The sequence below is a fragment of the Nicotiana tabacum genome, chromosome 24 (assembly GCF_000715075.1).
Source record: "Nicotiana tabacum cultivar K326 chromosome 24, ASM71507v2, whole genome shotgun sequence".
NCBI lineage: Eukaryota > Viridiplantae > Streptophyta > Magnoliopsida > Solanales > Solanaceae > Nicotiana > Nicotiana tabacum.
Window position 1 is genome coordinate 27,824,336 of NC_134103.1, and position 14,762 is coordinate 27,839,097.

Sequence of the window (14,762 nt, forward strand, 5' to 3'; positions counted from 1 at the left end):
GGTAATATTGTAATCCATATCGCCATCCACTACCTCGAAAAGGGTTGTCTTCATCACCCACTCGGCATTCGTGGGCAGCAAGATCTCTCCCCGGGTTGTCACGCTTGCCATATTGAACCCGGCGAGGAGTTTTGTGGCCATAATGAAACTTTTGGTGAGCTTGGCTTGCTCCAACACTCTCCATTGGATAATATTGGCCGAACTTTCTGGATCTACCAGAACACATCTAATTCAAAATCTAAGACATTTAGAGAGATTACCAGGGCATCGTTATGTGGTAGTAGCAGTCCATCCGCGTCTTCCTCTGTAAAAGTAATGTCATCTGCAATGACTTCCCGGAGTCTTTTGTTGTGGGTCACTAATACCTTCGTGTTTTTTGCCACCGAAAATGTAACCCCGTTAATCTCGTTCCCCCCAAAAATCACGTTGATCATCAGGCGAAGGGGATTTTCTCCTGCTTTTGAAGGCTCTGCATTATCACGCTTGCGACCGTAGTTGTTTTTAGCCCGGTCGCTTATATATTCACTGAGATGACCATTTTTCAGCAATGTCGACACCTCTTCGCACAAATGGCCACAGCCCCCGGTCAGGTGAATGTTTGTCTCATGGTATTCGCACCACAAATTAGGATCCCTCTGGCCGGGATCAGATCTCATTGTCTTCAGGAACCATGCTCCTTTGATGTTTCTCATGGACGATACCAGATCCACTACGCTGACGTTGAAGTTGTATTCAGAAAGTCTGGGGTAGGAAGAATCTGACGTTTTGTTTTTCTGCAACGACCTGTGGTTTCGGCCACGATTGATTCTCCTATCGATAGCAAATCTATCCGTTGACCGGAAACCTCTACCATGTCCTTCGGCCCGTTCATAGGGCAAAAACCGTCTCCTCGAAGACCATCCATCTGTATTGAAATTGTATTTCGATTTCTCTTTATTATTCTCCCATTCCCGACCCTTAACCGACGACGGAAAATCGAGATAATCATCTTCAATCCTTATTTTTGACTCGTACCGATTGTAAACATCCGCCCAAGTTGTTTCCTGGAACTCGAGAAAACTTTCTTTCAACTTCTGAAAAGCATCAGAACTTCTCGGATTCAGACCTTTTTGGTGAATGCTTCAGCCGCCCATTCGTCCGGAATGGCCAGTAGCAACATCCTTTCCTTCTGGAACCTGGTTACAAACTCCCGCAGCAACTCGGACTCTCCTTGCACAATCCTGAATATATCGGCCTTTCGGGCCTGTACTTTTCTGGCCCCGGCATGGGCCTTGATGAAAGAATCCACGAGCATTTCAAAAGTGTCTATGGAATGCTCGGGAAAAAGCAAATACCACGTCAAGGCCCCCTTCGTAAGAGTCTCCCTAAATTTCCTCAGAAAAACAGACTCAATCTCGTGGGGAGCTAAATCGTCTCCCTTCACCGCCATTGTATAGGTGGTAATATACTCCTAGGGATCTGAAGTTCCATCATACTTCGGCATGTCAGTCATTTCAAACTGCTTCGGGATCAGTTCTGGTGCCGCGCTTGGCTTGTACGATAATTGTGTGTACTTCTTTGAGTCTGGCCCTTTCAGCACCGGTGGTGCACCCAAAATTTAATTCGTTCGAGCGTTTACTTCCCTCATAAATTGCATGAGTTCGATTTTAAAGGGATCACTCTTGTTGTTGTGACCAGATTTGTTCCCTCTGGCCCCATCGGAGTCGACCTCACCCCTCAGGGTGTTGTTGTCGACCCTCTGCGTCGTTTGGTTCGTGGGAGAACCGGGAAGAACTGGGCCTCGCCCATTCGCATTGTTGGAAGCACCTGACAATGCGTGCTTCAGTTCTGTTATGAACTTATCCAGTCGTGTGAGATGGCCTATAATGGCCTCCTGATGCTCTTGCAAGACCCTAACTGCTTCGACGACGTGCTCTTCTTCAGCATCATCAGGAGTTGCATCCCGAAATGTCGCGAATATCTGCCGCCGTGGACCGGCGTGGCCTCGTTCCCCTCATTGCGGGTATCACTGACTGAATCCTCGTGTAGAGGCTAATTTCCTCATGCCTCAACGTTGTATGTGTGTTAACACCATTATCTACCATTTTTAATGATTTTTGCTAAGAACAAAGAATCAAACAAGTTAGTAATAAATGCAGGGATAAATTCAATTACACGACTGTCTATGCCCCACGGTGGGCGCCAAACTGTTTACCCGTAAAATGGTACAATTAAATTTATACACGATTTAAAGACAAGTGAATTAATTTGATCAAACAATAATAGAGGAATTAGACAGAAATATAAGATTTAGCCTTAAAATTGATATAGATGACATATATCTTGGTTCTGGGCGCAGAGCTACCGCGAGCAATAAGAACAATACAAATAAGCAAGAAAGTAAAATGTTATTGAGCTTTTGATAGAATATAGTGTATGCTTGTCAGTAAATTCGTCATCTTACAATAATAATAGAACCCATTATTTATAGTTGCACCTAGGGAACAAGGTCCTAGGGTCAAGCTCCTCTTTTAATGACAATTATATTGAAGGATGTGTAACGGTGGGCAGTGAATGTCATATTCACTATAACGGATCATGCATTTAATACTATAGAATATTCCTTATTGAATGCTACCGGATGGCGGCATTAAATTTGTCGTTATGAGTATCATTCTCTCCGATGACAAGCGAGATTAATGCATTCGGGTTTAGCTATCTTCTGCCTTCGATTCCACGTGTCACATTCTAATGCGATCATTAAATATGAACATATTTTATCCCATACAGTTGGTCCCTTCGTATGAAGAAACAAATTAAAGTTAGCATATTTAACTAATGAAAGTACTATAAGTTAGTACATTATTTTATTTGAATTATATTTTGTAATTTTTTAACTCACAAGACTTTGTTTCAGCGATGAAGACACAACGTGGGATGTATTGATGGGGGCGAAGTTGAGAAAATGACCCTCTATAGCCTCTCAAAATTTTAATAGCCCATATTTTTTCTCATTGATACGAAATAGCCCTCCGACCCAAACATATTACATCTAATAGCCCAAAATTATCTATTTTGTATATTTTTTGTATAGTGACAGTCTATTTTGTATATTTTATGTATAGTGACAGTCTATTTTATATATTTTATGTATAGTGATAGTCTATTTTGTATAGTTTTTGTATAGCGACGACAGTCTATTTTTTTTTTATAGTGACAGTCTATTTAGTATATATTTTGTATAGTGACAATCTATTTTGTATCTATTTTGTATAGTGACAGTCTATTGTATATAAATTATATAGTGGTAGTCTATTTAGTATATTTTTATATAATGACAGTCTATTTCGTATATATTTTGTATAGTGACAGTCTATTTAGTATATTTTTGTATAATGACAGTCTATTTTTGTATATATTTTGTATAGTGACAGTCTGTTATATATAAATTGTATAGTGACAGTCTATTTTGTATAATTTTTGTATAGTGACAGTCTATTTTGTATATATTTTGTAATATACCAATATTCAAAAGAAATTCTCTTCAGTCTAATACATAATCTAAAATGACTTTTAAATATTAGCCTCATATACAATTGTTTATGAAAAAATTGATCCAAAAAAGAGATTGATAAAATATTCATGTTTGATATGCACGAGTTGCAATAAAGGATAGGGAGAGTAATTGATACTTGGGGGCCAAATGGGAGCCAACTCTCTGAAACAGATTACACAGAGGAAATGGCAATGATCAGAAAAGACATTGTTGAGTTTCATGGTGAAATGGAAGGTTTCAAGAATTGAATACAAGATTTGTCAAATCTCAGCCGCCGTTGTAGTATTAATATTAATGGTGCCCACGTTCCAGCTTCGACCTCACCACAAATCATGAAATCAAAATCAAAACCCAGTCAGTCTAACCCACTGTGCTCGATCTCGTTGGCTTTAGATCTAGACAAAAACTCAAACACCGGCGACCCTCCATTAAATTTGGCAACTCTTTCTTCTTGTTTTATTTATTATTTTTGGGGCTTTTGATATTATGAAAATCTAGATCTAAAAGATGGTTTGCTTGCTACTTGAATTTCGGCAGATCTGGCCGGTATATAGCTTTTTCGGCGACCGTGAATTTTTTGGCCACTGATGCGACCGGTGAAATTTTCCGGCTAAACCATTTCGGGCCGAAAATTATTTCTCTAGTGAATCGGTGTTTGTGCTCGCGGGTCATATCTATAATTCGGCGGTTAACCACTAGAATTACTTTTAGGTTATAAAATGTATATTATAATTTTGGGCTATCGGGTATTATAAATTTGGCCCGAATGGCTATAAATGAGTTCACCTAATTAAGTAAGAGTCCAAGATAGGGACCAGGCCCATACTACTCGATTGCGCCAACTCACAAGAGACCTCCAGTTATCCAAAAAACTTATTTTAAAAATATATGAAATATTCTAGTGAGAAAAAGTTAATTTGTGACAGTGTTAGAGGTAAATCCAGAATTTAATTGGGTAACAGACAAATTATTAGACTTGTACGGGGAGAGACCACAAAACATGCCATCATTTAAAGATTCGTGAATTTGAGTTGTTTGTTACACTTGTTATCTTTATCTTGTGTAAAAAAAAATAGTCGATCAATATATACTATACACCGAATTTGGATTAATATAAATATATATTGAAACCGATATCAACCATATATCTATATGTATAAAGCTCAAGTCCCCTCATATGAGCTGCTTTCTGTTTATATGCCTTGAAACATTGCTGCATTATTTTCATGAACAAGATAAGTGTATATGCTGGAAATGATAGGGTTTTGATTCAGTGAGAATTATATGCCTTCCTGAAAAAAGGTCCTATAGATTCTGATAATTAATACAATTGTTTTCAATGTTATCTTTTATGTTTACATTTGTGTGTTCCCCTCCCCATTTTACCCTTGCCATACCATTTTGTTTTTCTTTTTGGCACATTTGTCCAACAGTCCAAAGAACTGTTCAAATTTCACTAGATTAATTAAAAAATTATTTCTTCCTGTTAGTGAAAATACAATTAATTACAATTGTAAAATAAGATAAAGAAAAATTAATAAATATTTTATCATGCTCTTTTCAAGGAGATTCAAGCCCACTGTGGTAGCATCTTTACCGATCCAGCAGTAATACTCTTGACTTGTCCCTTTCAGGATACGACAGCCCGACAATGTCGTATGACTCGAACAAACTCTGGACAAGTTGTTAAGTCCAAAACTTCACCAAAATAAACACCTTCCTTCAACAAAATAATATTCTCTTTTGTAGAGAATAAGTTGGAGACTTAGATTTGTTTTCTTTTTCTCTACTATCTTTTCCACTGTGGATGTGTTTGGTATGAAGAAAAATATTTTCCATGGAAAATCATGTAAAATGAGTTTTATCACTTATTTTTCCTTGTTTGGTTGGTGAATCGGTAAACTTTTTTCGGAAAATATTTTTTAGTGTTTGGTTAGAGAGTATAAAATATTTTTAGAAAAATAATTTTTTATGCCACTCTCCTCAACCCACCTTCCCCAAAATACTCATGTTTCCTGTACTCCTTCCCCCCTCCCCCCTCCGTGATTCTATTTTCTTCAAGAATTTAATTATTTTTTTAAAATTCACACAAACCCAAAGGAACTAATGTGCTACTTTATTATTTCTATCACGATCCTAATTTCCCTCCGTAGGATGTCGTGATGGCACGTAATCTCTAAGACTGGGTAAGCCTAACAAAACATGCAGACTATAACTGAAATGACAAATAACTCTCAAATACTCAACAATTTAATATAAAGAAACTCTGCAACTCAGTATATACAGTTTCCCAAAACCCGGTGAATACATGTCTCAAGATCTAAATAGTAGTACTGAATAATCCTATACATAAAAGTTTATAAAAGGATAAGAAAAATAGAATAGTCTAGGTAGAAGGGGACTCCGAGACCTGCGGACGTCCGCAGGTATACCTACACGGAACTAAAGCAAATAATGCAACACGGAGAAAACAAAGAATGATAAGCTAAGGAAACCAAAACAACCAAAGACAAGTGCGGCAATGGAGAAATACCAACAAGATTCACTACCGAGGTACCGCCTCGTAATCTCAAATTACAAGAATAATTCACAATCTTTCCTTATATCTCTGCGGGAGCCTTGCATTTAGTTTTGAAAATTATTTTTCAGAAATAGCATCTCGCGTTTTAGCATATCTTATCACACCGCGTGGCTTCTAGTAGTTCTCCTACTATCAATGCGTATCAAGCCCATCTTATCTCACCGCATGCGTTTCAACCCCAAAACCTTATACCACTGCATGCGTATTAATATCACAACGTATCACAAATCTCAACTCAAGTGCCCAATATCACAACTTGTCAAAGAACCGTCAATAACAATATTTTCACAATAAAGAGTCCATGGCTCAACCACAATGTACACAAGAGTCTCAACAATAACAGTCAGAAGTGAATAACTCAACAGAATAGTATTTTACAACTTAACACTTTGCCTCAATGTGAATCACGGCCTTCATAACTCAATACCGATTTCATCAACAAGATATTCCAAGAATAACAAATTTAAGTAAAGAATTCACGGTTAAATAATGAATAAGGAATAAAGGAAACAATGACAACTTCAACTAAACATGTAGGGCAATTAACAAGTAAGAGATAAGATAAGTAGAGCATGTGAAGATAGACTAGAAATGATGGCTATAACATGTTAAGATAACTCAATTAAGGCATTAAAGGAATCTACATAGCTAAAACCGATAAATTTCTATATTTAGCCCGTGCACACACTCGTCACCTTGCGTATACGGCCTTCACACATCATAGTTATCATAAACAACACCAATCCTAAGGGGTAAACCCCCCCTCCCCCCCAAAGTTAGGCAAGACACTTATCTCGTAACACGCTAACTCAATTCACTAGTAGGACTTTCCCTCGTAGGACTTTCCCTCGATTATACAACTCCGAACGGCTCGAATCTAGTAAAAACAACTTCATACTATAAATATAAACCATAAGAAACTATTTCAAACAATAAAATTACAATCTTTGCAAAGAAATAAAAAATCAACTCAAAAATTTAACACGGGCCCGCATCTCGAAACCCGACCAAAATTAGAAAATTCGAACACCCACTCGATAACGAGTCCAACCATACAAAAATTACTCAAATCCGACCTCAAATAGTCTTTCAAATCCCCAAACTTTAGCCTAAGAAGTTTCACAAATGTTTCCCCAAATTTCAAACTCAAATCACTAATTAAATTATGAAATTAATAATAGATTCGTGTAATTTAAACAAAAACCGAGTTAGAATTTCTTATCCCAATAATTTTCTTGTAAATCTCCTAAATAATCGCCACAAACCGAGCTCTCTATGTCCAAAAATGGATTATGAAATCAAACCCTTGAAATTAGGCCTTTTCTGCCCAGCGATTTCACTTTTGCTGGCCTTTAGTCGCGCCTGCAGAAAAACCATCGCAGGTGCGATTTCCACTTAGGCCATGACTTTCCTCTTATGTGGACCAAACGCGGATCTGCGATTCCGCTTATGCGAACTAAAACGCGCTTTTGCACACTCGCTCATGCGGGCAAGGCCCGCTTCTGCGATAATAGACCAAGCTAGCCTCGTCCGCATCTGGGACCACTCCTCTGTACCTGCCGACTCGCAAATGCGAATATCTCCTCACACCTGTGATCTCCGTAATTTCTTCTGCGGAATACACATTTGTGCTTCTGCGCCCTTTATTGCCTTGTGCTTTGAAATACTCCTTTTTGAGTCAGATTTTATTTCGAGAGACCAAACTTCCAGCATTCCTGCAATTTTGCATAACTTCATTAATTTCGGGAGCACAATTCAATACTTTCGAACTAAAACAAAAGCTAAAAGGTGCTAATAAGCAGTCAAAATTTCCACTTATCAGTGTGACAATCCAACATAGCATGATAAGATGACAACCAATCCATGCCCAAAATAACATCAAAGTCTACAATATCAAGAAGTAGGAGATCTACGCTAGTCTAAAGACTCCCAATAGTAATCACACACGAGCGATAGACATGATCTACTATAATAGAATCTCTGACAGGCGTGGACACATACACAAGAGCACTCAAAAGAATTACGAGGCACAACCAGATATGAAGCAACATAGGATGACACGTAGGAATAAGTAGAGCCCGGATCTAATAGAACTGAAGCATCTCTATGGCAAACTAGAACAATACCTGTGATGACAATGTCAAATGACTCGACCTCAAGTCTAGTTGAGAATGCATAAAATCAGGGCTGGGCCCCACCATCATAGCCTCTGTCTCTCGGATGACCTCTAGTCGTCTGGCCTCTACCTCTAACGGCCTGACCTCCAGCTCTAATGGCCTGACCTCCACCTCTGGCAGCCTGACCCCTGCCTCTAGCTGGCTGAGCAAGTGGTGGAGAAACCGATGCCAGAATCATGGCACGAGAACCCTACTGGTGCATGCCGCCCTGCGATCAAGGGCAAAATCTGAAAAGGTGCCTCGGATATCTACTAGTATAACAAGCCCTCGGCTGCTGTGACTGCTTACCCTGAAACTGGCCCTGTCGACCTGGGTAACCACTCTGATACCTCTGGATCGTAGGTGCACTAATAGGAGTTGGTGTTGCACTGTAGGCTAGCTACTCAGGATGAGGCACATAAAGACCACGACTGCCCGAAGCACCGAGGGATGCCTAAAGCACTGATTGAAATGGCCTGGGAGGATATCCTCTACCAAAAGTACCCCTGCCTCTAGATAAAGCACCACCGAAACCACCGAAATGATGAGGCCTCTTATCAGATACCGGCCCCCCTCTCCTGACCACAAACCATCTCGATCCGTCTACCAATCTCTACGGCCCTCTGAAAATAAATATCATCTCCGGTCTCCTTGGCCATCTGTAGCCTGATAGTGAAAGTGAGCCCATCAATGAATCTCCTCACTCTCTCACTCTCAGTAGGGAGCAAGATAATGGCGTGGCGAGCTAGGTCCACAAATCGAGTCTCATACTGGGTAACAGTCATGCAACCCTGTTAAAGACGCTCAAACTACCTGCAGTAATTATCTCTCAGAGTGAAAGTAATGAACTTCTCTCGAAATAGCTGTGAAAACTAATCCCAGATAAGTGGAGGTGAACCAGCTGGTCTAGTCATCATATAATCTCTCCACCATCTCTTTACAGAACTGGTCATCTGGAACACTGCAAAATCGACCCCATTAGTCTCAATTATACCCATGTTGCGCAATACCTTGTGATAATGGTCCAAGTAATCCTGTGGGTCCGCATAAGGTGCACTACCTAAATGAACAGGAAAGATCTTGGTAAACTTATCCAGCCTCAATAAGGCCTCAGAAGACATAGCGGGCCTATCAACGGCCTGTGCCGCAATAACTGACTAAACCACCCCAATGGAGGGGCTTCTAGATTCTGATATTGGGGAGCCGCCTGCTCCGGGGTGTGAGTAGCGGGAGTTTATGCTCCTCCTCTAGCCCGAGAGACGGCTGGTGCCATCAGAAATGCACCAGTCTGAGCCACACTCTCCATAATGCCCACCAAGCGGACTAGAGCGTCCTGAAGCACTGGAGTGGCTATGAACCCCTCTCAGACCTGAGCTAGTCCAACGGGCACGGTCTATGCTGTGACCTCCTCCTCATGATCAATATGAGGATCCACTGCGGGTGCTGCTGCTCGAGCGCAAAACACACACTTAAATATGCTCGCTAGTTGAAAATAGTATAATAAAATATCGTATCCACAGGGATTGGATTTAAACAGTATTTTTATAGTTTATAGCTTGATTGCTATCCAAGATGATCAATAATTGAGATTTGTGTGATTAAAACTAAAATTTAACTAAGAGTTTAAACTATTGACTAATGACAACCGCAGCAACGAGTAAGTAACAAATCAATGGGAGAAAATAGCGGTTGATTGGATATTTGCAAGATACTTGTCTGGGATTTAACTCTAGCTAATTCACTCCTAAGGTTCAAGTGAGTCTCTCGAATTCACTCAATTATTAGTTCAAACGTTCAGTAGAAACTCTTCTCTCGATTAAGTCTCAGCCTCACAGTATGAACCAATTTATGCTCGGTGAAGATATACAAGAATTTGTAGTGGATTGGTCTTTAGGAGAACCTCTTTTGATTATCCTTCTAACTAGGTCTAAAGAATAATTCAACTAGCCTCTTCCGATTACTAAGAAGAATCAACGAATTTAACCAACAAGATAATGCAAAAATATCACAAGTTATGCCTCTTTCGATTATAGGAACATGTGAAAATAGATTCAAAAATTAAAATACCCAAAACGATTCAATACATACAAACTAGAGTTAATAATCCACAAACAAATATCAATACACCAATTCCATTAATCCCTAAAGAGAACTACTCCATGGATATGGAGTAATTCATCACAAATAAGTTTAAGTTAAAGGAAAGCATAAACGATCCAAACTCTTGTCTTGAGTGAGGATTGAATCATGAAATCCTTGTGCTCTTGCTTCTCCCACTTCTTCTTAGCATCATTATGTCTTAGATGTGTCAAAAGTCCCAAAAATACCATTTTCCATGTATATATACCAAGTAGGGTCGGGCCCAAACAAACACACCTTCTCCTACGCGAAATAGGACTCTTTCCGGAATAGGACGTGCATGACCGCGCACCTAGGAGTGTGCTCGCGTATATGACCGCGCACTTTATAAGGTATTCTGTCTCACATGCGCGTCCAGTGCGCGCTCGCACACCTGGGTGGCGTCCTGCCCGATTCTCCATTTTTTTTGTTAAGTTGATTGTCTGTTGATCCCCAAACACGATCCCAACTTAATCCTTGAGCTTTTACTCAGACTTCACAGCTTCAGAATAGCTTGAATTCATTATAACATCTACATAGCTCGGGATCATTCCCTCAAGGAATAAAACACACTATTAGTGCAAACCACTAGCGATTCATGCTCAAACTCAATTAAAGTGCAGTAAATTAGAGTGCGATAAGCAACTAAAATACACAATTATAGCCTACCATCAACACCCCACACTTAAACGATTTCTCGTCCTCGAGCACTCAAACTACTTTTTATAATGACACGAACTTTTTAAACAGCTCTCCTAACTCATTACACCAAGAATATTTAAAATAGACTAAGCACAATAGTGTAACATCTTAACCTCAAGATTTGACTCAAAAGCACCACACCTTATTTATAACCCGCTCACTTACTCTAGTATAGAGGTCAAGCATTACCTTTCCTTCGTGAATCAAGTGCCCTCACACAATAATAGAGAGTAGTTCCGCACACAATAAAATTTAAGAACAATTAGGAACTCAAGATAGAAACAATTCACTTACTCTCGGAAATAACATTCATATGCCACAAAATATGCACCATAGGCTTGCCCATAGTGTACTACTCTACTAATTGAGCTCATTTAGTCAAGGATCAAATAGGACTTTCATTGGTTGCAATGTAGGCTGTGGGACGGGTAGGATACAATTAGATATAAGAGTGACTACACCTCCCTAAGCACTTTAATACATATACATTAACAATTTAAAACCCCACACTTATGTCAAACCAAAACTCCACCTTCACTTTACTATGCATTAACTCCCTACTTCTTTAAGCACAATTACATCTTTTTCCTTTTCAATTTAAGTGGCTCTTACTGTTTCAAAACAGTGCACCTTTCTCCTTATTTCATTAGCTCCACTCAAAAACCAACCCAATCACCCCACACTTCAACTTTTACAAAGTTCATACAAATTTAAGTGCTCACGAGAGGTACGCAGTTCAAATATATGGTCAATTCGAACAAATGGGTAAGGCTTGTAATATGGTTGCCAAAGAAACAAGATTACAGGCTCAAAAGGGTTAACTAGGATACATAACAATTAGGAGATTAAAAGCATAGAACTGGTTCAACAAAGAAATGCCTCAATCACTTCCAGGACTGAACAAAACTACTATTTCGCTATGTAAACACACATGGCAAGTTCTAGACATCAAATGCAATGCACAGAATACACAAAACCACACACATGGCACATAACTCACTCAAGATTAGATCATCAAGACACTCTAGTCAAAGCAGTTAAGCAAAGTTAAGATCACACAATTTAAGGTACTTACACTAGAGTCAAAAACTTAGCCTAAGCGTCACAACTAAAGCACTCACTATTCTCAAGGCATAATAAACTCAAGAGAAATTGTCTTCAATTCAAATCATAGCACAAGGTTTCCTACTAGTAACAAAAATTAAAAAACTAACTACACCCGGTTCAAACAAAACCCTTGGAAAATAACCGCGGCCCAAAGAAACAGCAAGGGGGAATTAATACACTACCTAACAAGAAAAAATCTTTTTGCCTATTTCTTTCAACTTTAATCCCTCCAGAAATCCGTCGAATGATATCCATCGTCGGGAAAAATCGAAAATTTTAAATATTTTATGGTTTTCCAATTTTTTCTATCAAACTACTATAACTAACCAAAAGAATATACATACAACATACATACAAATATATCCCCCACCCCACATTTTAAGTTGTGGCATGTTCCCATGACACACAATTAAAAAGCATAAGGTATATGAACTTCCCTGAATCTCTAGTCGGGGTCTGAGTCAAAGTCGAGCTCCATTCTTCGTGCCCGAACTAGTGCACACATCCACGTGGACATCTTTTTCTCAGTCTTCTTGGGATACACCATACACTTGTCTTTGTCAATCACTGGGACCTTCTCTTTCGAGCTTTTCACTCTCCACTATACATTTGCAGCTGGCTTCTCCTTTCTCACCCACATCCCCACATTTATCTCAAAAGTCACCGTATCCTCACCCACTCTAAGCATGAGCTTTCTATCATGTATGTCTAATATTGCTCTGCCCATCGCTAAGAATGGTCTTCCTAAAATAAGGGGGACCTCTTTATTCCCCTCCATCTTCACCACTATGAAATCTACATGAAATACAAACTTATCTACCCGAACTAAGACATCTTCCACTATCCCCTCAGATATTATAGTTGTTTGTTCTGCCAGCTGCAAATATATTGGCGCAGACCTTATCTCTCCAAGATCATTCTCCAATTTCCTGTAAATAGACAAAGGCATTAAACTAACTGAGGCATCAGAATCACATAAAGATTTATCAAAATTAAGAGTGCCTAACGAGTAAGGTATAGTAAAACTCCCTGGATCTCCATACTTTTGTGGGACTTTGTTTTGCAAGATTGCGCTACAATGCTCTGTGAGCTTGACCACTGAGGTCTCTTCTATCTTCCTCTTCTTTGTAAGGATCTCCTTCAAGAATTTGGCATAAGCTGGAATTTGTGAGAGCACTTATATGAATGGCAAGTTTATGTTAACCTGTCTCAGCATATTTAGAAATCTCTCAAACTTCTTGTCCAGCTTTTCTCCATACAACTTCTGGGGAAAAGGTAGAGCAGGCATGTGCTCGCTCTCATTCTGATCTTCCTTTCTCGAAGTGTCCTCCTTCTTCTTTTTGTCAACTCCCTTCTTGCCTTTCGTCCTCTTATCACCTTCAATTTTCAGCTTCTCCTCACTTTGTTTTTTAGGTACCACCTCTCTATGGACTAGAGTGGGATTTTTCAGCACTTGCCCACTTCTCAAGGTCACAACATTCACCGTTTCTTTAGGGATTTCTATCAGTATCAGATGGCAGAGTACCTAGGATTCTTTCAAACAATATAGTTGCAATTTGCCCCATTTGCTTCTCCAAGTTTCGCAAACCAGTGCCAAGTTCTTTGATAGCTGAACCATGAGCATCTAATCTCATCTGTCTTGACAATGTAGTAATTCATTAGATCTTCTAGCACAGGCTGAGTGAGATGTTGAGGCTGGAACTGCGGTCTCGGTTGATTCACAAAACCAGGAACTCTTTGTCCTTGAAATCTAGATTGTTTTGTTGCCATGCTTTTGCAGTACCCCCCAGGTGAACTCCATGAAAAACTGGGGTGCTTCTGACCTATTGCATTGAAGTTATAATTTCCGACAGCATTAACTTCGTCGATTAAGGCTTGATACTCATGATTGGGATGCCCTCTTCCACATATATCACACGCTGCATGGGTCTCACTGTGTATCGAGGCTAAGGTCAGCTTCCTTATTTCCTTGTCCATGGCATCAAGTTGTACCTGCACAGATGTGTTAGCGTCAACTTGGTGAACACCAATTGATCTTCTTCTTTTAGCAATTTCAGAGGGCCACTGTTTTGCATCCTCAGATAACTCATCTAGAATTATGACTCTCTCCTCTGGAGTCTTTTTCATCAATGGTCCTTCAGCTGCATTGCTCAATGTTCTGCGAGCGGCGGGTGTCAATCCATTCCAAAAGTCATGGAGTTGCATCTAGAGTTCAATTCCGCTATGTTGACACTTTCGCAGTATCTCCTTAAACCTCTCCCAAGCTTCAAACACAGTTTCAGTCTCGTTATGGCTGAAGTTATGGATTTCTCTTCTGAACTTGCCTGTCTTAGCTGATGAAAAATATTTGTCAAGAAATGTTTTGGTCATCTCATCTCATGTTCTAATCGATCCATTAGGCAAGCTTCGAAGCCAGTACTTTGCATCGTCTTTGAGTGTGAAGGGGAATGCCATTATGTAAACTGCATCTTGTGACACACCGTTGTATTGAAAGGTATTCATAATCTCTTTGAAGTCTATTAGATGACCGTTTGGATCTTCGTTCATCTTTCCTCTAAAGACA

General features: G+C 39.5%; 1 protein-coding gene across 1 annotated transcript; it reads right to left on the minus strand.

Annotated features, from left to right (window-relative positions):
• Nucleotides 1–212: 212 nt before the first annotated feature.
• On the minus strand, nt 213–1,429 carry LOC107759598 (uncharacterized). The gene is made up of 2 exons (XM_075247404.1): nt 1,106–1,429; nt 213–1,043 (listed from the first exon to the last, which is right to left on the minus strand). The coding sequence occupies exons 1-2, from the start codon at nt 1,427–1,429 to the stop codon at nt 213–215; spliced, it is 1,155 nt and encodes a 384-aa protein (XP_075103505.1).
• Between the last annotated feature and the right edge of the window lie 13,333 nt (nt 1,430–14,762).